A 26,301-nucleotide genomic window follows, 5' to 3' on the forward strand; every position below is an offset into this window, starting at 1 on the left:
ATACCCTACCAAATTTCAGATGACAGCCCCGTATATAACAATGTTTCAACACTCCTTCATGGTTTTATATATGAAACCAACTCAAGCTCCCTCAAATACATATCTTCATATTAAAAGGCAGCAGCACATTTTTCCCAGAGCTGTAGAATAATTTCACCAGTTGACCTTTGCTAGATACAACCAACCTATCATACACTTGGAAAGGGAAAGCCAGCTATGTCAAAGTACAAATTTACTATAAGCTGTTGAAGAATTAATGTTCCAAGTTTGATAAAACAGCTTATCAGACTTCATGCTTGAGGGTTTTTTCCTTAGTCAGCATTAGCGCTTTTCAAACATTGTCCCATTTTTCAAGAAATCATTTCCTTCGGCAAAAGGGTGTCACAGCACTAAAATGAAAAGATTAGGAAATCTTCACACTCACTTCGAGCCTAAATTACCCCAAAAGAAAAAGTAGAGAGAAAGGCAAGTTTTAGTAACTATTTGCATAACAAGGTGAGTTTTGTAATGACAAATTTAAAAGCAGAGACACAGCACTATGATTTGATTCACAACTTAGTCACACTAAAAAGGAATAGAGGTTTCAAAAAAAAAGAGCAGAAAGAATTTATTTCATATGAAATTAATTTAAAGTGGCACACTTTTAGCAAATTTCAACAGGCTACACTACCACCTCATGGGCTCCCAGTTTCAGAGTTTCCCCAGCACCAGGTCCAGATGGACCAACATAGGGCAGGGGCAACCTAATTACCATGAAGCTCAGTCCTTCTTCCCCCAGTATGTGCAAAAATCAGACCCACAGGATGGCTTGGGTCAGGAGGGACCTTTGAGATCATCTAGGTCCAACCTCTCTGCCATGGGCAGGGACATCTCCCACTAGACCAGGTTGCTCAGAGCCCCATCCAGCCCAGAGCAGAACATTTCCAGGAATAAGGCATCCAGCTTCTCTGGGCAGCCTGTTCTAGTGTCTAACCATTTGCACAATGAAGAATTTCTTTTTAACATCTAATCTAAACCTAACCTCATTCAGTTTAAATCCATTCCCCCTTGTCCTATCATACATGCCCTTGTAAAAAGTCCCTCTCCAGGTCTATTATAACCTCCTTCAGGTGCTCCAGGATCTCCCTGGAGCCTTCTCCAGGCTGAACAGCCCCAGCCCTCTCAGCTTGTTTTCACAGGAGAGCTGCTCCAGGTAGCTTTGTGAGCATCCTGACTTCCATCTTGCTTCCAGAATAAAACGAGAACTTGCACATAACTCTGTAGCAAGTAAATGGAAGAGAACTGCTGAAAACCAAGGACTGAGGGAACAAAGATGATTCGGTCAGACCAATCATCTCGGCACCACATCATCCAAATATTTGTCAGCAGCCATCACCACATGCTTCCAAGAAGTTCCTAGTCATCTGGAACCCTAAAACCTGAAGACATGGACATTTAAGTACATTTCACTGAACCTGTAAGTTGTTTCCAAAAATGTAATTGCAGAAGAGGCTTAATGCAAGCCAATCACAAATTATGCCATAAATTGTTTCCTACACCACCTACCACCTTTTCAATGGACTATGCATTATTTTGTGTTTAACACACAGTGCTAGAAAGGATTCTAATAAGCTAATTCATTAAAATATCCACTGTTATTAATAATGCAAGTAGCAAAACCTTCACTGACCTTGCCAAATATTTCCCAGTACAAGATCTTATTTTCAGAGTTTAAGAAGATCTCCCATTACACATATCATGCAGAACAGACATTAGCTAGAGATGAGCTGGGGCCGAGTAATGATCCTGTCCCTCTACTCAGCTTCAACTAAGCCCACACCCGGAGCTCTGTGTCCAGTTCTGGGCTCCTCAGTCCAAGAGACACATGGAGCTCCTGGAGTGGGTTCAGCAGAGGGCAACAAAAATGAAGAAGGTACTGGAGCATCTCACTTATGAGGAACAGCTGAGGGGTTCAGCCTCAAGAAGAAATGACTAAGAGGGGACCTCATCAATGTCTTTAAGCACCTGAAGTGAGGGTGTCAAGAGGATGGAGCCAGGTTTTTATTGGGTGCCAAACATGAGACAAGAGACAATGAGTAGAAACTGATGCACAGAAGTTCCACCTGAATGTGGGGGAAGAACTTTACTGTGCCGTGAACCATGCGCCGGAGCAGGTTGCCCAGAGAGGTTGCAGAGTCCCCCTAACTGGAGATACTCAAGCATTTGGAAACAATCCTATTCCATGTGGTCTGGGATGACACTGCTTGACCAGGGATGCTGGAACAGATGACCCACTGTGGTCCCTTTCAACCTTGCCCATTTTGTGATTCTGTGAATTCATTTCCTTGCCCCACACCTAATCAGTGATTTTGTTGAAATCAAACTCTCTACAAAGAGTGCTGAGACCCTTTTGCATTCAAAATCCCAACAGTACGAAATAATGAAGATTATTGTCTACTGAGGATGTGATACTGCCTGCCTTGCTTAGGTAAGCAAGACATTATCGCTCCCTACACATTTTGCACACAAGGTTAGGTTAAAACAAGAGTCACTGTATCTTGTGCTCACTGTATACTTACATTCAGGAAAATTCAAATAAATTTTAAAGTTGAATCAGTTAAAGCTTTCTACATTGTTTAATTGGACAGCTGAATTCAGAACAGTCTCACACATTCATTTCTCTTGGAAAGTTCATTATCTACTCAAGAAGTCAGCTACAGCATTATCACCCACAAGCAGATCCATGCAGACAAGCCAGTAGGACAGCATGCCACAGCTCAGTGCTCCACCACAAAGGGACTTTCTACTACCACCTGCACACAGCACTGTGCTTTTGGACTGTGCACAGGCTGTTCCCACTAGCAAGGAGGATTCTTTCCAAGAGATATTCATCAGTTTAAATCCAAACAAGAGTCCTTGCACTGTTTATCTTTCCTGTTAATTGATGGCCTCCATGCTGCCACAGAAATTGTTCAATGAATACACTGACTCTTATGCCTCCAACACTCCAGGCAACCCTCAACATGCCCTAGTTTTTCCTATGTCTCATACTACTTTCTTGTCCTACTAGATCTGTTAGCCCTGCATGAAAGCAGATAACCTTTATGCCTGTTATGCAGTTACAGAAACAGAGTCATTGCCTATCAGGAAATCCAGTATACTATCTGCAAACCATGTCCTTTCTTGCCCTTATGTTGACTTAATTAAAAAAAAAAAAAAAAAAAAAACAACAACAACAACAACAACAAAATTAAGATGGCACCAAGTTCTTGACTATTTGCTGTGGCTCTTTAAATGCTGACTCCAATCAACCTGTTGTGGTTTTCTGCACACTGGGAAAGAATATTTCCATTTCATATGTTCTCATCCTGCTGCTTTAGCAAATACCTAAATGACAGGTAGATAGGGATAATAAATACATTATAATCAAGGAAGCTCCAGGTCTCACAGACAGGCAATTCTAGTACAGGTTACTGTGATGTTGCACTCACTACCAGGAGAATCTAAACTAGAAAGAATATAGAACTACTTTTTTAAAAACTACAGAGCTTCTAGTACCACTGCCTCAACTAAAGACTATTATCTGTTTTATAAGCTGGCAATAACTTCTAATTTTATAACCCAGAATTGTTCACTATTTATAAAATTTGTTCGGCAGAGCACTACAAAGGAAAAAAGTATTATCTTTGTTTTTAGGAATTCATCAGCAATCTGTGCTCACCTTAGTTTCTCCTGCTCTGTGTCCTGTTATGCCTGCCAGACTTCACCTGAAATGTGCTTACGAAGTTGCTCAGCATCAGAAAGCAAAGCCAAGTCCATCCATGTAAGATACCCAACTGAATATTCCTAATGTTCTCTAGCCCATGCACTATGTTTTGGAGTAGCAAACTGCTATTTCCTCATCCCCACACCTGCACACTTACTATTAATTCCCATGGTAGTCAGCAACACATCTTTTTAAAGGTTCCTCTATTACTTAACAGCAAACCTGAACTTTCCACTAAGGTGCCCACAGGCAATGTCAACATCCACTGTGGAGTTTTACTCTAAAAAGGAAAAAATAAAAGAAAGGAAAAAACCCTCTTCTGTCCACTTGCAGCAAGAGAAGTGCAACCGGTGAACAGGACAGCACAGCAAGTGTGTTGTCTCACCACAACACCCAGATAAGCTGCAGTGTCCCTAAGCAGCCTGCAACAAATTTTATTTCATTTATAATCAGTCAATTATGTTTACACTGTGTTCAAGCCTAAAAATCCTGGTACAACCTTCATGACTCAATGTGCCTGCTGAGATTAAAGGAAGGTGAATGCAAAAGGGCCTAAAAACTTAGTCTGATAAGCAGACCCTTGGACAAATCTTTGAACGAAGAAAAAGAAGAGGATGAATCTTTAAAAGACATCAAGTTATAGATTCTGTCTTCATCACTTGATAAAGCTTAGGAGGGAAAACAACGAGCTTTTTTGTGACAGGGTGATTTTTGAAATTAAAAAAACCCCTAAAATTAGATCCAGCTGTTGTTTTCCACATGCATTGTTATGCTTCAGTGATTCAGACTGGGTGTTTGTTTTTTGACTGGTTAGCTCAGGACCTAAGGAGTCTAATCAACATGGCCGGGCTTTCAAAGGAACAGCACAAATGAAGATGTGAAATGAGCACCTTTGTCAAGCCTGTAACAATTAGACCTGACTTCAAATCTTAGAAGAACCAGAATACAGATGTCTGTAGTCTGCTTATTTGCATCATGACACATGTAAGAGCCTCCATTACTCATCTCAGTTCACTGTACTGAGCACTACATAAACAAAAACCCACCCTTAAGAAAGCAGACTGCCTTCTCCTTAGTTAAAAGTCTGTAACATATATTTAAAAATATGATAAACATCACACCTCACATTTTGCCTTAAAGAAGAGTGAGTCCCTTCTTTGCTCCTGGCCAAAAAAATATTACAAACATTCAACAACTACTTCTTTGACAGCACTCATTTTATTTTAAAATAAGTATCAACACCGTGCCCAAGCAGCAAGGACTGTAATTAAAATGTTCCTTAACAGAATGAGTTTCTTATTACCTTTCCAGAAAAATTACTTATTTTGGGTTATTACATAATACACGTCTTACAAACCACTCAAATAAAAATCAGATTCATTTTTATTTCCTGCAGTAGATCATATAGGAGAGTCTGGGTCATCCAACAAAACCTCAGTCCACATTACCCTTCAAAATTAATCCCTCTGTGTTCCAAATGGGCCATATTTCACTGCATAATGCAGACAGAAAATGTGATGGAAAAAACAAAGTGGAACAAAAAGCCCAAAACAAGCTTTCCTCAAAAACATGCGAAATAAAGTAGTAGAAAAGTAATTCTTTGTATTGTGTAGGCTGGAAATAATTCTGTTGGTCACAAACAACCTCCTCAATCTTCTCACCTTCTCAGTCATCAGCAACCAGGAAGTATCCAAGTCACATAAAAAAACCCTGCAGCATTGCTAATTTTAGAATATGCCCAGCTGTCTGAACTGCCTCTGTACTTTAGATGCTTGACAAAATATTTAAAAGAGTTTCCTTTTATTATTTTCCCATGTCTTGGTTCTACTTTTCTGAGAAGTAATGGGCGGTGCAAATATTGCCTTTAGCAGCAAAGAAAACAATCCATTACACGGCTCTCAAAGTTTTGAACACTTCCCAGGAGCATGCCACTTGGTTATAAAGTGTCAGGTCTACTCAAGGAAACAACTGGAAAACAAAAATTATTCCCTTTTTCACATTTACTTAAACCTTCCTCATTTTGTTTGCTGACTTTGAGCTAATCCTCTCCAAGGAAGAGTCACAAATAAAAAGCCCCCCTCAATTACAGCTCAATCAGAAGGTTTTAAACAAAGCCAAAAGGGCTGAACTACAGCACAGCGCCGGAGGGTAGGGCACAGCTGTCCCGGTGACACAAAAATGAGAAGATCTGTCCCTCTTCTTTGCTTCAGGAAGCCTCCATGGAGCAGCAGGTGGATCTCTGTCATGTCTATGACTAGCATTTTATAAGGTTCTCCCTTCTTTCCCCTCAAGCGTAATAGCTGCCACAGCAGGATATTTGAATAAAAAATACAGAGTTCAAAAAGGACACAGAGTTTGCCACTACCTGATTTAGCAGCCATCCATTTTGAAGACAAAAAGTCCCAGAGTTCCCTGGCAAAAACTGAAGCCAAACTATTTCATGATTTATTCCAATCATGCTCCAAGACTGGAATGTTGCACCAAAGATAATTTAACCAAGTAAGAATTCGGTGAGAGCCACAGGTAGGTAATGTTGCCAGACATAAAGACTGTTTATGCTAAATCTTCTGCAGCCAGGCAAGCTCAGCCAGTGGGACTTCCAAAAGAGAATACATAATGGTACAACCAAGAGCCTTGAACTATCTGCACACACCAAACATCCAACCAGTCTCAAAAGCATCATTTGTATCCCATCAAACTAATCTTCTACTTATACTCTACACAATACTCTTTTCCCTAGCTAGGAGACTGGTGTGGAAGGCTCCTCCTGGGATACCATTTCCACCCAACACCTGCATTAATGCCCAAGCTCTCTAGAGCAGCAGCATTACCAAGCTCACAAGAGCATTAGATGAGCCTGCTCTCCGCCTGATCATCTCAGCTTCTACTCCAAGATGAAAAAAGATAAAACTAGCTTAGAATTTATATACAGCCTCATTCACAGTTGACAACTAAATCCCTGAGCTTCAGAAAGACTCCAGGAATTTTACTGTAACTTTTTAAATGACCAAGTTCAGGCTCCATTCATAAAACAAAGACTGCCCTCGATTCTCTACTTGCACTGGTTGCACACTCAGAAAGTCTACTCCATTGCCACACTATGACTGTCAGCCATTAAATATTTTATTTTTAGATAAGAATGAGAAAACCCAAATCTGCTCCACCAGGCTGTAATCTGCCAGTCTCAGAAATGCAAAGTTATAGTCTCCATGGTAGCGATCCTGAAAGGCTACCAAGGATCTCTCCATAAAACACTACAAAATGATGACCATTAAAATCAATTTTTACCTCTGTAACACAGACCTATAAATCCATGCCATAATCAAGGCTCCCTTTAAGTAGTAGGTGTGACCCAGACATAAAACTGATTTATAAATATAAAATAGAGAGGTTATCCCTACTGCATGAAGGGTTAGTGTTCTTCTATGCCAGTCCCTCTCAGGTATTCAGAGGCAGCAATGTTAAAAAGTCAAAGGAAAGGAAATTATCCTTCAAAACGGAACTTAATTTGACCACCATCAGGAATTCTGCAATGTCCAAGTACACTCTTACAGTTATAATACGCTGTGAGTGTGTGGCAGAGTTACAGCTATTCATGTGCTTTAAACTATGCATTTCCATACACTGATGGGTTTGGAATTCTCTTCAACTGCACTCTCCACTCTGAATGTCATTATTTCAGAATAGCATCCGTTTAACCTGTGTGTCTCAAAACAGTCTCTAGCTAATTTAGGAATGTATATATTTACGGAATATACATTTCCTAGACTATATATAGATATTTTATGAAAATCAGACATATGAACTCACTTCCTTTAGAAGACCTGAAAGACAACAGGAAACAAACCAAAGTATTATTGGAGCAGCTGTATGAGTTATCTGGACTAGTGGGACAAAAGACTTTTTATAAATGTAATGTATCTTCCAGTTCTTTTTGCTGGTCAGTAAATTCACACAGGACAGAAAGGTTTAATTTTAGTCTTGTTATACACAAGAAGTGAGCAAGAAGAGAGAAGACTGACAAAACAGGTATCTTGTTTTAAAGTCCCATCTTTGTCCTAGTCTAGGGAGTACCACAGAAAAACTCATGGAAATAGAAAGCTCAAAAACCAAACTAAATGCACCAGTTAAACTTAGTCATGGATCTATAAACAGCCTCATGCAAATATCCACCGGGTAGGAGCAGAAAAGCCCTCAAGAGCCCTTTCGACTCCTCCCTTGACAAAGAACACATTCCTATGGCCTATTTCCCTACTAACATGTGGGTTTCCACACGGCAACGCATGGAGACACATTCCTAAACACGCACAAAGCCACGTCTGCAGATGAAGGGCATTTCCTTCTCTTTCCTAGGCCTTTCCAACTGGGCTGGGATGACACTGCATTCCCTGGACATTAATTATCAGTCCAAACTCCCCAGCTAGAAAGGAGAAAACTGAAATTGATGTTCATAGTACCAACTCTATTTCATCTCAAGTGCCAAACTGAAGACCTCTTTTGCACTAACAGCTATTATGCATCCAATTCAGTTGTCAGATTTGAAAATATCTACAGGAGCAGCCATAACTACAAATAATTTTATTATACAGACTTTGAAAGAATACAAAGTTAGAGAAATTATTCTTAGAGTTCTTGATCTTCTAGGCCACTGAAGTATGTACAGGGAAGTTACAACTGATACAACGAGCAGTACACTGCTTTCTTCAAAGATTGTCAAAAGCAAGGGTAAACAGATTTTTTATCCATTAGGAAAGTTTGAGAAAATTGGGAAATCGAATGAAATACGTGGACAACCATGTGAGTGAGAATTCAGACCTCTACCCTGGCTTTTTGGTTACTGCGAACAGACAGGCAACTGCAATTACAGCCAAAAGACAGAATTGGCTCCAATAAGCTTACAGGAGACAGCCTGAGACAGATCAGGAGACAGATCAAGTACTGCTGTAAGAAAAGCTATTATCTTGGTAAATGCCTCTGATAATCTGGCTAAACTAAGCTGGACAAGAGCTGCAAATCTGGCCGCTATACAAGAGTTTTTAAAGCATGGACTAGAAAAAAATCTCCCTGAAAGCAAACATAGCCCTTCAGCTGTTTAGAAGATGGAAAAACAACCTGAACATATGCCCAGGCATCTCCCATTCTGGAAATCTTATCAGATAGCCTCAGTCTTAAAGAGGGACTGTATCCCCATTGATGAGGACAGGTAGGAGTAAAAGGGCAGTTTTCATCAGGCTCAATTATCTTTCTACTGCTGGTTTTACAAATGTTTGCAATATTTGCTGAAGTCACTGAAAAATATTTTCAGCCTTCCATCCCTACTTGCAATACAAACGCAAACCATCTCATTAGTCAGAAGATAGATCTATTGTTTTGGGTGCTCTTTCTAGCTATTTAACAATATAAATTAAGGCATTCTTTAGAGAGTAACACCTCCATGATAGTCTTATGAACAGTGATTCACTATTCCTCAGATCTTCAAAGTAGCTATGATGTGCAAGTCCTCAAAGACTTAAAAGAAAGGTGCTCAAATGTTACTAATTCTCATCACCATATTTTTCCTTTGTGACTTTTTAATCCCATGGGTGCTTCCAACTCAGCTGAGATACAGTAAATAAAGGCCTTCTTCTAAGGGAAGGCCTTAGAGATTAATGTTTAAATATTCAATGATGCTTAGATGGAGATATGAGAGAACTCAGCTATCTCACACACAGATTAAATTAACAAAGGAAGTTTAGTCCTTAGTTCAGAGGAAACCTGTGCAGATAATGAGAGGTCACAGTGAAAGATAATCAGAATACATCAGAGCAAATCCAACCTCCACACTGGATTCAAGACTTTAAACACTGCCTTAAGATGAAGATAGCATTTATTCCGAACCTCTGTGATAACTCTCAATTCCCTTCTAGAAAGGAGTGATGTAGGAGGGAAAAGAAGGATCTGGAGTGACCTTATTGCTCTCTAGAGCTACCAGAAACGACTTTGTAGTAAAGTGGGGGTTGGTCTCTTCTCCCAAGCAAGCAGCAAACAGGAGGAGAGGACACTGTCTCAAGCTGAACCAGGGGAGGTTTAGGCTGGACAGCAGGAGAAGTTTCTTCACAGAATGGTCATTAAACTTTGGAATGGACTACCCAGGGAAGTCACCATCCCTGGAGGTGGATATGGCACTTAGTGCCATGGTCTAGGCGACGAGGTGGTGACCAGTACAAGGTTGGAATCAATCTTGGAGGTCGTTTCAGTGACTTGAAAATCCATCTGCCTGCTTGGAAGAAAGGGTCCACAACTCAGGTACATACAAAGGAAGTCAAGGCTTCTATGAGACATCCAGCAGTAACAATGGCTTCTCTTCAACAGTACCTTTAACATTGCCATGACAAAGCTACGATACATAGAAATAGGAGTCTGGAAGATGGATCTGCTAAAACATTAAAAAGCAAGGTGATGCAGACATCCTGTCTGAACCCGGCAAAGGGAAACCAAACCTGCACAGAAGAGACAGTGATACCATTTCCCTTAAAGCTTTACAACTGGGTTCCCCAACACATACCAAGAGGCTGGACGTCAAACTCCTGTCTGCTTGTCAGTATATAGACATGACCATTCAAAGCCCAAGCTTACAGACTGCAAAACAAAACTTGCTTTAACTTTTCTTCCAGTCAGGTTACCTGAGTAACTTGAGTACATCCCTCCTCAAAACAGCTCAGATACACCAACAGAGGCCTTAACAGACTGAAGCCCCCTGAAAATGGAACCTTTCTTTCCAGTGTAACACTACTGTCCGCTGTATTGTTACTGGACATGGATAACTAAGATACAAGCTGGGGGGAAGTCAGCAAATGTGGAACTAATTCAACCCAATTTGAAGTAATATTCTCACAGTCACCTGTTAACCACTGAGATTCTGAGAGCAAAAGATGCAAATAATTAATCAATACGTTCACTTTTCACATGCATACTTACAGAATTATACCTTCAACCATGAGCAGAGACACAGAACCTATTAAGAAAAGAACTAGGCCAGCTCTAGATTTCTGAATGCTTTAAACAGAAAAATCTCTTGAAAAGTTAACGTAACTTAAAAACCTAAACACCTAGGCATTTTTCAATGGAAATTCTTCCTTGTGCTTTTACATTTTTCATTGGAGCCTCTATGATCAAAGTTGCTGTAAATAAGTTAACACAAACAGTGGATATGAGCTATATTGAAAAGGATCTTTTTATGCTTAGCAGCTTGATATATCTGAGGCAGGAACTAAAGGAAAAGCTGTTGCTTTCAGAAGCTTTTCAAACAGCTCACAAAAGTACACACACCAGCAGAGAAAGAAAGAAACCAGAACCCCAACACAGACTAATTTTTCCATCCTGCTGCTTTATTGGGCTTTAAGGCTCAATTTAAAACTAAGACTTTACGTATTAAAAAACCAAACAAACCAACAAACCAAAACAAAGAAACAATAAACATGCAAATACTCACAAAACCTATTCCTTTTGTAACTAAAAATAGGAAAGCACTGCCTACTATTCAGTGGCCTCAGCTTTAGCAAGGCAGTGCTTCACATTTATGGACCACCAGGGCCCTAGCTTGACATCCTCTCACACTCCAGAAGATCTGCCTATTTAAACAATTCAGGCAACTGAGCCAAGGGCACACACGGTTGGGTGGCTAAACCAAGGCAGTCTCTGAATGATTTGACAGACTGGATGGCATGAATGGTTCCCATTACAGAATTTGGCTTTCCTTGCTGCACACTTTATGTCTGTGTGAGCCATTAACAAGAAATGTGATGCCCAATCTAGACTCTTTGAAAATGTGCAGGAGGAGTACAAACTCCATCATTTAGATTTCAACAGCCCAGCGCTAAAAGCAGGAACATCAAGTACTGCAATTCAGGTACAAGAAAGTTAACTGCTTATTCTCAGTCACCTGTGAAATATTGCACATTCATTCCATTAGGATTTCTTAAAAACCTTAATGGGATGGCAGAAATAACGAAAAATAACTATTTATGCTAACATGCCTCTTTTGCTTACTATTGGTTTTAGCACAATTCGACAGCAACATGACAGACTCTTAATCTGAAGAATATTCCAATGAAAATGCTAACAAAAACAGTGCAAGAATTTTTATGCTGCCAGTATTTTATTTTCAAGCATCACAATTAGGCTGTGTCACTTGAGGGCCTGCACAGACACATGGATGAAAATAATTGAAAATACTATGAATCTTTTAACTGCATCTCTAGATGCTTTGCATAATAACCTATTATTATGTACTTATGAGATAGAAGCAGAAACACAGTATAGATCTGTGAAAGACAGGTCATTGTCTTTTGGAAATTTTGCCATCTGAAAGCACTTTGGCCCCGAAGTTTGTGAACAGCTGAGTTACACTGTTTTTCAAAGAGAAACATCCCTCTCGCCCCTGTTAAACTTTTAATTGAAAAAAAAAAAAAAAATCCAATACCCTCCACCCCAAAAATACAACCTTCCGTAAGAGATGGTTAATTAACGTAAACAAATTAAATTGTTTCACATATTAATGACAAACAGCACATAGCTTGTAAAATGAACTACTCATTCAAGTATCAGGTAACTGCCCAAAACTACATTACTTAATTTCTCACACTTAGTATGGAGAACCAGGTTACTAAAGGCAGAACTACAAACTGAAATTAAGCACTTATCTCCAGGTGGTATTTTATTTATTCCCTTCAATGACTTACCACTATTCCTACCAATACTACTGCTGTACATTACGCTGAACTCTATACACACACATTCTAAAATCCAGAACAATTCACAGACCCTGTTTAAAACAGCCATGCAGGAACTGCAATGTCAAACTGAAGAACCACTGAACTGCAACGAGGAAGTAGAAAGAAGAAGGAGCATTGCAAACTGTCTTTATCATCACAGAAACTATAAGATTCAACTCTTCAGCACTGATTTAACACTCAACTTCTTTCTAGTCCAGACCAATGCTAGGAGACTGACACGCCATAGTAATGGAAAAGGAAAAAAGAAAAAAAGGCAACCCCTCCTCTGGTAATTCCAGCTTTCAAGCTAGCTTTAAACCTGGACAAAAGCATCTCAGCTTCCTGACAGAGACCTAAAATTGGCAACTGAGGTGCATATTCCAGACATACACAGTAACTACCCTCCACTTTCACAAAATGCAGCAAGAGCCTAGAAGCTACACTAACTTCAGTTTCAAGACTCCCTGCTGGCTCTTCTCAAAGCATTTTTTTTTAAGAAATCACAACTAAGGAATTATACTGCATGTACCAAGACAAATACATCATGATAAACAAGCACAGGTATAAGCAGGCACCAGCCAGAAGCATACAGCTGAATCTTTTGCTCATGATTCAAATATCAGGAAGCAATTTTCATACATCACTTTCCCCTTGTTGCTTGTCCACCACTGGGATCAGTGCAGACTGGTATTCCTAGAGTGCACCCTCCCCTCTTCCCTCAGAAAGTGACAACAAATCAAACAAGCCACCACCACCTTTGGCTGACTACAGTAAGGCTGGCTTTCTGCTGAGGTGGGAGTATGCCTTACTGAGAGGGGAGTGGCAGATTTCTTAAGGAACTCCACTGACCAGGCCTTGGATCGGGACTCAGGGAGCCAAGCAGGGATGGCAACAGCCCAGCTGAGCTGCATCCACAGCTCAACTCTCTGAACACAGGGGCTGGTCTGCTCCTACACTGGACCCAAACCATGCAGCCAAACAGACTTTCAAAGTTCCTCTTTAACTGCTAAATTATCCAGTCCAGCATTTACTACCTAGATCAGGCATTCCCAAAGAGTAGCATACCCTGAAGTAATTGTAGGCCATTCTTAACATAAGATACACCTGTCTAGCTTCCAAATCTGTCCAGGCAGAGGCTGCCATCCAGCCTGGAAAAATTTACCCCTCCAGCCAACATAACATACACTTCTAGATCAGAATGTGAAAAAAATGGGAGGATTAAACTGACAAATGATGGGAAAAACTAGGGAGCTTAGACCAAAGGTTGCTGTGCAGCTGGGATAAAAGTTTGGGTAAGAATATGAAAAAATGCATAACTTGGGTACTACTGCAGATGTGACCCATACAAATGGTGAAGTTTAAAAAAGTACTTTTAACTTAATGCTACCCATCTGCTAATCTACGCATGGACTTAACTGTTAATTACACCTGGTTTAGGGATATTAAAGCCTCCACGTATCGGATATTCTCATTCTGTATTATCAAATGTAGAAAATTAATTCAGAGTCCAAAGTGGAAAGACCCTAATTAGCTTTTCAGTTTAGCTGTTTTGCTTTAACAAAGAAACAGCTAATATTCAAGATGTATTTTTTTAAATTACTTCAAGAAACACTCCAAAATAAAAAAATATATAGTCAGATAACAAAAAGCCACTGAACCAACCACCAAAACAAAAAAGCAATCAAAGGCCAACAATTAACTCTAGATTCCTAAGAGAGATTAATTCAAAAAAAGTTAGATGTCACAAACTGTTAATATCTGATAGTCAGTAACTAAAATGCAAGTTTTCATTTCACATACTGCAAAACCCCAGAGTTACAAGACTAAAGAAATCAAAGATTCTTGTCAAAAGCACTACGTGACATCTACCAAGCATGACAGGATATAGGAAAGATCCTGACCCTCCCCCTTAAACCTATGCAATGGGAAGAGATCAAAAAGCTCCTTGTAAATACTGGGTTTAGAATTTGGTTCTCTTTTTCTGTTTCACCTCTTCTTTATTCTCCTAAAATAAGGCACACTTACATCATATTCCATGCTTCCCAAGTACTAATTACCTTCAACCCATAATACAGTCCAGAAATAACTCAGATGTAAGAACTATATAAGAACATTATATGCCTTCCTCAATTAGAAGTAAACAATGCTGCATTACTTTAATTGAAACGTATCTTTCCCATTTTTCATCTAATGCATCTGTGATATGCTGATGCCTGTAGTGATGTTAGCATGAAATTTGAAGACTCAAGGAGAAGACATACACTACTTCCTCTGAAACACTTCGAAACAATGTCCTTCAGAAAAAGGGCACAAATTACAACTATTACCAGTGAAACCAGCTGTGCATGAGGTCTGACAGTGAATGCAAGAAATGTTAAAACCAGAACCTCTGCTATCATGTACTGCTTGCACAAGCTGAGGGAAAGCAGTCAAGTACACTAAAGTACCAAGCTGAGGACTAACAGAAGTGATGAGGTGGCGTATGGTTCTTAACTTCTATTTGATTTAAAAATCACTAGATAAAAAGATTTCTCTTTGGAAGGCTATTAGTCTAGAATAAAGAATCACTGGTCTATTAAAACCACCAGGATAGAACACATTTATAAATCAGGTGACAAGAGAAGTAAGTGATCTTCAGCCCAAACTGCCATGAGCTCAGTATTTGTTATCATCTTGCTTGGCCTTCACAATTTCTGATTTACTCAGATATAGCCTTCAACTTTATAGGTGCAGCAACTAAGAACAAAGCCCAAAGGCTTCTATCCCTTCCAGCAGTTTAATTACTAATGATTGGAGAAGAGTTTATGCTAGAAAAAAGTAACCTTAAGACAAGTTTTTCCCTTGTTTCCACAGCTCACTGTCTGAGAAATCTGGTCTGCAACCTGGAAACAGCACATCAAATCAGGATTTTTAGCTTCCTGATTTGCACTAATACAAACAACCATAGTGACTCACTGATTTTCAAGTTAAACTACTGCTTTATCATAATCCGTTTAATCCTTAGCCCCAAAAATTTTTATTTGTATTTATGTGCTCCAATGAAAATAAATTACGAAAATCAAAAACACTGCCATCAAAGACATGGAAAAGGAGATAACATTCATGAAAATACTATGAACTTATGCATAGACTCACCTTAAATCTTTTATCCTGCAGGACTTTCTTAATGGCCACAAGCTCTCCTGAATCACAGAGTTTGGCTTGATACACAACACCAAAAGATCCATTTCCAATCACCTTGGTGTCTGTGTAGCTGACTTCTTGTGGTCGGTCTGGACCTTGTCCAGGAGTTGCCACTACTGTAGTCACCTTGCTGCCATCTTTGTCTCCTGCAAAACAAGAGATACACAAATAATCAAAATACATGCGTAAACAAGATGACCAACAAGACTAAAACAGAGGAGGGCAAGACAAAGATTTAGATCAGCATACGTACTTCAATATTACAGAGAAAAACGGAAAACCTCTGACAAAATGCAACATAAACACTGAGCATGTGTTTCACCAATATATATTAAGTGGTGACAATTTTTAATTTAGATTATTGCTAACAAAAATTTGCTTTCCCAAAGCAAATAATTGAGCAATAAAATGAAATGCACAAAGAAACCAAGTACTTATCCCTACATCTGATTATCAAGTAAGTGATATAAACACAGTGTTGTCTGCATTACCAAAATGAAGCATTTTCCCATATTTTCCATATAACTGAGGAAACCAAACTGCCAGTATGAGCTCAGCACTCTGATCTTTGCAGGCATTTATCTGGAAACGAAAACCAGGAGCACTTTAAGTTTGTTACAAATCCACCCACATGTAAAGCTTGCATCACTAGGAAGCATAACCTTTGTCAAACCTGGCTGTGTGCACCTGAAGTGAAACCTAGGCTGCGTCAGATGGCACAGTCCTGTTCCTCCCTTCTTCCATGTCTGGACTTTCTTGCAAAGAAGGGAGGCACTTGCTGGGGCAGGGGAAGAAGGGGGAGAAAGACGACCATGAGAGGCACTTAGCTGGTATCTCAACATGAATCAGAACATAGCCAGGGACAGTGCCCAGGATACAAGATCGCAGTGGAAGCTGCAGAGATGAGTGTGCTTTGGTGCAGAGGCAGCAGCTGTGGGTTTCATAGGCACTTGCCCAGCCACTTTCCCATCGAAAGCCAAGCCACTATCACCTACTTTCTGCCCCTCTGTTACTACCAACAGTGCTTCCCTGTTCAAAGTCTTATTTTGTTCATAATAGGATCAAAGCTTTAGGCATTTTACAAGTACACTCTGGGCATTTCTTGCCCTTCAGCTGCAATAAAGAGCCCTTCAGATTTGGGTTACAGAATCAAATAGGGCTGCAAGAAAAACCAGAACCTGCTGCTCCATAGCACACAATTCTACAGAAACTGTTCTCAAGAAATGCTTATCACATCTTATTAACAAACCTTCTCTCCATGACTTTCTCCAGGTATTCTCTTCACTTCTCATGCATTTAGAAAAAGCTTTCCAACAGACAGCCTGATCAATAACTTTAGTGCAGTTTAGGCAAAATGCTCCTTGTTCTGCACCAAAGGGCATGGAAAAAAAATGGCACAGCTCATCTCTGCTCTCTTTCCCCCCATTGCTTCCTTAAAATATGAGGGCTGCTACAAAGAAAGTCATTATGATGGAGAAGTTTTTTCTCTTTGGGGAACCTCTTCCCTCACTGCTAAAAATGGCTCGGGTACAGCACATAAAACCTGACTGCAAAGCAAGCTTATCTCAGCTCTAGCCAGCATGCTGGAGATTTCTTGTGTCCGACTTACAACACACTTGTTTGTACAGCCCAGCACAATGTTTGCAGCTTATGCAATGCTGCAACCTCATGATCGGCTTGTGTACCAAACTCTCCTCTGCAGAGCTGCTGCCTGGCCAATCCTCATCCACTTTCCACTTACACACCTGACTGCTCTTATCAAAGCCTAATATTCTGCATTTGTCCCGACTGAACTGCATCCAAGGTTACTGAACACTCTTGCCAGCCTGTCACATCCTTCAAGCACAACCACTATCCGGAGATCCATTTCTGATGCTACATGAAGTTTACCTAAGAAATGGGTGAAAAGTGGTGAATCCTATAAGACCGCCTAAAAGCCCTGCAAAAACCCAAGAAATCTCTCATCCTATTTTTTTCTTGAACCTCCTGTTATGCTCAAACAAAATAATCAAATCGTTTCGTATGCCTTTCATGGGATTTCCCGTCGCCCATTGTTTTCCTAGATTTCCCATGAGAAAATTAGTCTGAAAACTTCAGAGTCAGGATGCCCACATCTACTACTACTTCTTCTGCACCCATTAAGATTCAGAAGAAAAGCAGGTGGCTTGACTCCTGAAAAATCCACATTAACTCTTATTCATCTCCTATGTTGCCTTTTAGGTTCTTACAATTTGTTTCCTTTTATGATTACAAGTACTCTGTGAAACAAATTAACAAATCAAACACAAATAGAGCACATTAGTGCTAAGGGTGCCAATTACTTGCCAAGCAATACAGAGTAGGTATAGCTCTTCCCCATAACAGTCAGGAGAAGCTGAGATGCAGATTTATAGATTTGGAGAGAAAATGGGACAGAGGGCCGAAGTGAACACTAGACAGATGGATGTCTTCTTACAGGGAGGGAGAGAAGCATAAACAGAAGCATAGTAGCTGCATGGAAAATTCACTCTCCTCTTTGATAACTGTAAGAAATAAAAGGAAGGAAGCCACAAATACAACGAAATGCGGGTTTTTTCTGTAAACAAGTTGAAAGTGTAACTCTCATAACAGCAATGCACTTATTTGCCCAACTATTCTATGATTAGCATTCTAATTCATCAAATATACAAATAAGTTATATCTGCTGTACTACAGCAATCCTCATCAAATAAAAGGTAATCTCCTACCTGCTCAGTTTTGAGGGGCATATTACTTTTTCTTTTTGGCAGGGTGCACTAGACCAGAGTATTGAGATTATTGTCAAGGAGTTTTGTTCTCCATTTTTCCAAAAATCAAGACTAATGAACTCTTAAGAGACAAAAATAATTGTCCCTGGCAGCACTAGTTGAGATTTGAAGTACTTGATATCAAGAGATCTGTTCTATGAAATTTGTTCTGAGCTGCAACTCTCTCAGGGAGCTCCTTGTCCACAAAAGCAAACCCTGAATTTCAGCCCACTTCAAGCATTTCATCACACAATGTGCAGCCCACGAACTGCAACCACCCAGCCAACTTTTCCAGAGCTCAATTGAGAAACCAGCCAGCTTTAGATACTTTCCTTTAAGTCCACAGGGAAACAGCTCCTAACTAAACTTGCTGAAATCATCCATGCTTAGAAGTGTATGCACTGACACTTTAAACACCACACCAAGAATTACTTTGTCTCTTTATTTACAGAGCATCACGCCTCAGAGAGCTTTCTCCCAGCTTCCTGCTTTCAGGAAACAACAGTATTTGTAAACCATCAACAAAACACACCATAAGCACTACAGTCTTTAAAAAGTTAAGCCTGTTAAGAGTTTCAGTTATATTCTATTTCAGTATTGTTGAACCTGAGGGACTCTAGGGGTAAAATTCACCTTGCACCCTTGACAGCTTTGATCTCCAAGAATAAAACATCTCACTGCTGCTCAAAGTATGCAAATAATGTGTTTGTATCGCAGCAGCATCCAGAGGCCCCAAGCTCATTTTGCCACTCCTTGCACTACATAGATGCAGGTACTGCTCACAAAATCATACACAACTCAGAATGGTTATCCCAGTTTTTACTGCCTGCACAGCAAGCGCTGACTTGTCAGCCAAAGAGCACATAAAGGAGTTCACTAAACAGCTTTCAGAAATGCTGGGTTTAGCCTCAGCATGATGGAAGATAGCAGAGAGGAAACAGCCCTGCCCAGCAATCTTCAATACCTCCGAACAGATTCCTAACAGCAAACACCAAGCACAGTACCACAGCAAGTCTTAAAGATAAGCCTAGACAGTTCTCATCTCATTCCCTTCACCTCTTATTTTGTTTAGGACTGTCAGACTCTGCGTCCCCAGTGTATAGGCAGGCACTGCCAAACACCAAATACCCTCAACACCTTTGACTCTAAGGTCTACAACAGAACTAGGACATTAAATAGAAAAACTAAAGAAGGAAGGAAGGACTAAATAACAAAATACTAAACAGCTCTTATGGCACAGCTCACATGAAAAGCATCACTAGCACATGTCCAGAATCTGCTGCTTTCTAGGGCCGACAGCAAATTACTGTAACCAAAAAGCAAATTCATGTGACTGTGTAACCATCGTCTATGCCAGCCACCTTTATAACATCCAGGGTAGAAGCATAAGGAAAAATAAACAGTTATCACACTATAATACACTTGTACTTGCACTTGGAAGTATGCTTTCATGGAAATCCTTAAAGCATTTCCTCACACAGTACTGATGCTTAACATCTATGATGTGGTATTTGGGTTTGGGGTTTTTTTGACAAAGAGCTTTTCCCACAATTCTGATGTGAAAAATTGAAAACAAAATCCAGACATTTCAGTTTCCAAGTTCTCTGATTGATCTAGTTCACTTTCTACCTTTAGCACATGATAACATAGGACAAATCAGAAGCATTATGTAAAATCAGTGAAAGCTGTTGAAAGCAGAGAATACTCATCTGTTTGTGGGAAGAAATGAGCATACACCACTTAGAAGACCACAGATCATCACTGCAAGCTACAACTCTATTTCTGCGTCTCAGAAAAAAACACACCACATGTGGCAGATATTTTAGTTTTACCCAGGTAAGAGTAGGGATGCTGCTATTGGGCAAGCATTTTGTCACATATATACCCTACTAGCTGCAGATTCCTACTACTAAACTCAAAAGTGACCATCTGTAAGTGTACTGTATGTATACTTTTGGCCTGTGCCAAATGAGGTGTCATTCAATAGAATTCACTTCAGTCCTCAGGGACCATGAAAGGCATCCTTTGCTATTGATCACCCACACACACCTTCTTACTGAATGGGCATGGCTAAAGTCCAAAATTATGTCTGCCCTACATCCCTTTAGCTGCTTAGTGTCTGACTGAGCAGCAAAACCACACTTTAATGCACATATAGAGATCTAAGATTCCTTTCTTTCCTCTCAACTATGTGTGTGCCCTCTTCGTCCTCTTCCATGTGCTTTACAGTTGAAGCAAAGAAACAATGTATAAGTACAATGATTACAGCAGCTTTACTCCTACTTCAAATGCAGCCTTGATCCTTAGCGCTGTCTACAAACTCCACCTTTTCCTCTCTTTTTTCTTTACCTATTTCCTCTTGTTTCCCTCCTCCAGCTGCTACATTCCTCCTCACCAGCATGCTCACGGGCTTTTCCGTTAGGTATTACTTGGCTTGTTTTTAAGTCCTAAAAGAAAACTTCACAGACCTACAACACAGCCTGAGGTCCCATACCTGTGTACACTCAAATATCTTCACAGATTTGTTTCAAATCTCAGCGTCACCTCCCTGTTAAGATATGGCTCAATATTAAGTCACTTGAATACTTCTCCCCTCCATAAGGCTTTGCTGCACTGTTTCATCTTAATTTGCTCAATGCTCAATACAGTCAAGGAGTCATTTCCACGGGAACCTGACACGGCTGGATCCAGCCCCTGCCAATGGGATTAGGTTACGAGCAGCAGCTGACACAACTGCCTAGAAAGAAATGAGCAACCAGAGGGGATGGAAGTTTATCAGAACTGCAGTGGCTCTTCTCAGTCGTGGATAACCCGACGCCCAAAAGATCTGACTACTTTGTGAAACAAATGTTTTAAGAGAAAACTTTTCTCGAGCTATCTGCTAGAATCTGGTGCTGATCAGCAGAAAAGGCTGTGGAATAAAACACCTGACTTCTTAGATAACTACTCATGGCATGTGAAGGAAGAAGGAGCTTAGCAGCTGCTCTGAAAGTCTTTAACTTGGCCAACATATGCTTGAGGAAAGATTGTCAGCAGTAGAAATCACTACTAATTTTCTTTTTCTAATTATTTTTTCCTACTACATTTTTTTAAAAGCTAGTTTCACTAAGAGCTAATCATTATGAGTCAGTACAGGGGAGAAAGTATAAAAATGGTATTTATGAGCAACTGTTTTACTAGACTGAACTTCCTTTCTTCAACAGTGAACTGCATGAATGTTACCTAGTGGGAGACAGCACAAGACAAAAATCCTAGAAACATACAGAATCACAGAATGGGTTTGGGTATGAAGGGACCCTAAAGCTCATCCAGTTCCAACCACCCCAAGCATCAGCAGAGAGCCTCCACTTGACCAGGCTATTATGTCCCATCCAACCTGGCCTTGAACACTTTCAGGGATGGGGCATCCACAGCGTCTCTGGGCAACCTGTTCGAGTGTCTCACCACTCTCACAGTAAAGAATTTCTATGTATTATCTCAAGTTTTCACTTTGAATCCATTTCCCCTTGCCCTATCACTCTATGCCCTTGTAAAAAGTCCCTCTCCAGCTTTCCTGAAATGAACATTCACGGACCAAATTAGAAAAACTCAGGGAATCAAAGAAAGGAGTCTTACAAAACACAACGTGGTTTGGTTTTTCAACTTACTCCAAACAAAAGGAGTCCTTGGAATTCCAAAAATAGTTTAGGTAAAACATTGAACAAAAACCTGTAAGTGTGCCAATCATCACCCAGATAAGGCACTCACTAAATATATATATATACACACTTGTTTTAGCACAGAAAATGTCACTTGACTTCCTGACTGTAACTGAATACTGCAATAAAAGAGCGGCCATTAGACATTACTTAAGATCAGAAGAATCTCGTGATTTGTACCCAATGGTTTTGGAAGAGCTAACTAAGAAGTCTGAGAAGTGATTTTTGAAAGGAACCAGAACACTCAGAGAACTTCAAAGATGGAAGCGATGATTCATACAATCCTGTTATTTTGAAAACAATTTTGGCTTAAGTACCATACCAGTTACTTTGATAACTAATAAAGAAGCAGTCGGTACTTCACAGAGACCAGACTGTTGGAATCCATATTGTTAGAGACTACAGGTTCATTTGTTAAAACAAACAAACAAAAAAAGATAAAATTGATGCACAAGCACTGTGACTTCTGTAGGGTTTCTAGCTTGCCATCACATCCCAAATTAATGAAGAAACACATATAAAGAAAAAAAAAGTGATTATTAATCGAATTATAATACATGAGCCCATAAGCTCAACATAAAATATAAAAGGAGGTGCCACCAGCATTAATATTTGCCGTCACATTTACTGCTTTTATTAACAACCTGAAAGAAAAGCCATGAAGTACTAAGACACAAGATTTAGAGTTGCGCACAGGATAGAGATCAGTCAGAAAGCAGCTGACTTTCCTTCGTAACCCAGGTGCAAATTAAGCAGAGGGATCCAGAACCCAGAATCGTAGGCCATGCAGCCAAGTCAAGTAAAGTCATCCAAAGAGAAGAGTCATCAACTCTGACTTGCAAGACATCTCAGCAGAGACAGAAGCACACATTGCTACTGAGACCTAAAGCAATCCTTAAGCAGAAGTACATCAGACAGACGACAACAACAAAAAAATCTCTTTGCTCTTTCACACCCATTGAACAGCTACTGGAATAGCATGCTCAATCCTGATAGCTGAAATTCAGCAGCGATGATTCAAAACACCAGAGATTCAGAAAGAAGCCTCAGACATCATAAGGTCAGCAGAAATACATTACTTTGAGTGAGACCTAAGAGTGCAAACCATTTATGTCAAAGAGAAAGCTGGAGGATTATCTCTAAAAGGAAGAAGAAACAGACATTTCAGAGAGAGCTCTGATCTGCAGGTAGAGGACATATTGGAAATAATGACTAGAAACAGAAATTGCAAGAGTTTGGGACAGAACTGTAGGTGGACAAAATCTAGAAAAAAATAATTTCTTAATTAAAAACTCTTCGGATCTTAAGAAGGTCACAAAAGTTCAATGCCCACATAAATAATTTCTTTCAACTCAACACTAATACAAAAGTATCATAACTCATTATTAAATATGATGCTTTCCACAAGAGTCAAAATCCAAAATTTGCATTCAATTTAAACAAAAACATAGTTAATTGATAAATAATGAACATGTGAAGTGTGCCAGGTCATTCTTTGGCTTTATTGCTAATGATCAAATGATAGGCACAGTTAATTATGTGTCAATTCACTTCAGCTCTATCCCAAGACAAATAATCAGGACAAATTTCAGCAACTGCCAAGTCAAAGATCAACAAGGGAAAAGCTTCTAAAACACCCTGAAATCAATCTTGCCATTGCCTCTAGCTGGACACAAACGGAGGAAATAAAAGGAAAATGTTCATTCCACTTATACCAAACAACAATACTTTTTACATGTCAATCATTTGAAAAAAAAAAAAATTTCTTTTTCAAAAACAATTTACTTTGCAAAAGGCAAAACCTGTAAATTCAAAAAACTGTAGCTCTATGTTTTCCTCAACAGTTACTAAAATGGCAATTTTAAATTACTAAGTGTTAAGTTTATGCAGGAAAGAACTGAAAAATGGATCAAAAAACAAACAGAATAGCAGTGACTGACTTCTGTCTAGAGACATAATCCATCCTATCACTACAAAATAAAAAGTAAACAGTTTAAAAGGTGATAAAATGTTATTATAAAAATGAAACTGTGTAGCTCAAGTGACTTCTTTTTGAGGTCAATGTGTCACTAAAAAAGGAAAAAAACTAAATGTACTTCCAGCACACTGTGCCAAGTAATGGCATGCCTCATATGCCTATATTTGATGTAATAAACACATAAAATTACATCAAGATGCAGTGACATTTACCCCCTATTATTTATCTACTGAAAAAAAAAAAAATTAAAAACCACAATTTAGCAGAAGGAAAAACATCTGCATTCACTGCATCCTAGTTCAGACAATCAAAATGCTACTGGGGCTTTAAGTCTTTCCTTAATCCCAGACTTCTGGAGGGAGCATTTAATTCGCTCCCTTTGAAAGCTTAATGCTGAGGACTGTAAACAAACCTTTAAAGAATAAGCAGGGCAGTGAGCAGGTCCCAGAACATTCACATGGTAAGCTTGTTAAAATGTCCACTAAAAGGTCACATGAAGTTCTAAGGTGCCGACTCTCTACAGGTTTTTATATCTTAACGGGATGTCAAAGTGAGCACAGCGTGGTACTGGCCACACAGTTGTGCTTCTCTACTCCAGCACAAACTTGACTCAGAACAGCTTAAAAAAACCCCAAAAAACACAAGAGGAAAAGGGATGGGAAAAGTCCCGTTGATCTAGCCCAGATGCCTATCACATTGGCCATCAGATGACCTCCCTGGATCCAACTGCGGCAGATGGGATTCCAACCATCAGCTGCTTACATCGGCCACCATGAAATCCCAGCAAGTTAACACCCCACTGATTTATAAACCAAACAGCTGAATCCAGAAGGGATGTTTACTTGCAGTGCCTGAAAAAAAATAATTCATTCTGCTCTATGAGCTGTCCCTTCTACGACTGTGCAAGGTGGTGCCCACACCCTTCTGAGGCATTTAAGGTCTGTGTTGACCATCTCATTAACACAGAGCTTGCTTCAAGTATCCTTTTTGTCATGGCAAACACAGACCAAAAATGTAAATGTCTAAAGCAGAAAGCTGCAGTTAACACTCAGGTGGGGAAAAAATTCTATACAGTTACCTTACAGAGTACCATAAAAAGAAATTTTTTTCTGTGACTAAACAAAATATCCACAAGAACGCTTACACTTATATTTCTGCTTACACTTATATTTCTGCTTTGGAAAAAAACACAGAAACATACAATTAAGGTAATCTAAACACTGGCTGCCAGTGGGGTTTCATAAGCAGTCTCATGCTTGTTAACAAGTTATTTTTAGTAGGCACTCTTTCTGTTCCCCTCTCCACCCACATGCAGAAAAACCCACCCCACAAAAGCTATTTAGCTATATAAATCAACTTTAAATTTAGGTAAGGCGATTCCACGGATTAGGAAGCAAGTACCAAAGCGATCATAACAAATTTTGCTTTTATAATCTTAGATCAGGCCATTTCAGCCCCAAAAAGCTTACAAGTTAAATGCAGCACAAGAGACAAGGACAGAGATAGGGAATGAACAGAAACAGTATGACATCATTTTAGCACAAAGCTGTGGCCTCAGTAGCATTCTCCTCTGCTTTTTAGCTCTGACTTAATTGCTAGTTGAGAAATTCAGCCTGTACAGTACTAGGATTTCTTATTTGAAGTTTCCTTTTGTCCTTTTACATCATCAGGGAAGATGATTTAGCAAATATTTGCCAAAGACAGCTCTAGCAGTTCAGCTGACACGGAGTAACTCGTAAACCCCTGTAACTGAGCCCTGACACGCAGAACCCCGAGTTACAAACAGATCGTGTTTATCCACTTGTTAGTGCCATTCAACAGTTGACCCTGGGTGAGTCCATCGCTGTCTTCTAGCAGGGCTGATGAGTAAATCCATTGTTGGCCACCCACTGACACGCCTACTTTAAGACCACTGTCAGAGACTCCAGAACTCCCACCTCTTGAAGAATTCCAAATAATAAACAGCTCTGGAGAATTCCCAGGTGATCTACAATCTTCCCAACAAAATATCTCGTATGACCTGATAACCTCCCACTAAAGTAGTTTCTTGCAAACTGCTTAAGTAGGGAGGCTGTCTCCTTGCTGGAGACCTCCCTGGCTCAGCTCTAACTGCATTTGTTTGAGTTTTTGAATCCAGTTAAACATACATGTCACCGAGACAAGCACATCTCTGACCCCT

General features: G+C 39.7%; 1 protein-coding gene across 3 annotated transcripts in view; it reads right to left on the bottom strand.

Moving 5' to 3' along the window:
* The window catches only part of GSK3B (glycogen synthase kinase 3 beta), a 149,619-nt gene that overhangs the window by 78,286 nt on the left and 45,032 nt on the right, over positions 1-26,301 (bottom strand). For all 3 annotated transcript variants that reach the window (XR_005704511.2, XM_040090940.2, XM_040090949.2), the window contains exon 2: positions 15,634-15,827. Coding sequence is in view for 2 of the 3 variants with exons in the window: in XM_040090940.2 (XP_039946874.1) it covers positions 15,634-15,827 (194 nt within the window). In the remaining variant the exon portion in view is untranslated. The remainder of the gene's footprint in view (positions 1-15,633; positions 15,828-26,301) is intronic.

Source organism: Hirundo rustica, chromosome 2 (genome assembly GCF_015227805.2).
Source record: "Hirundo rustica isolate bHirRus1 chromosome 2, bHirRus1.pri.v3, whole genome shotgun sequence".
Taxonomy (NCBI): Eukaryota; Metazoa; Chordata; class Aves; order Passeriformes; family Hirundinidae; genus Hirundo; species Hirundo rustica.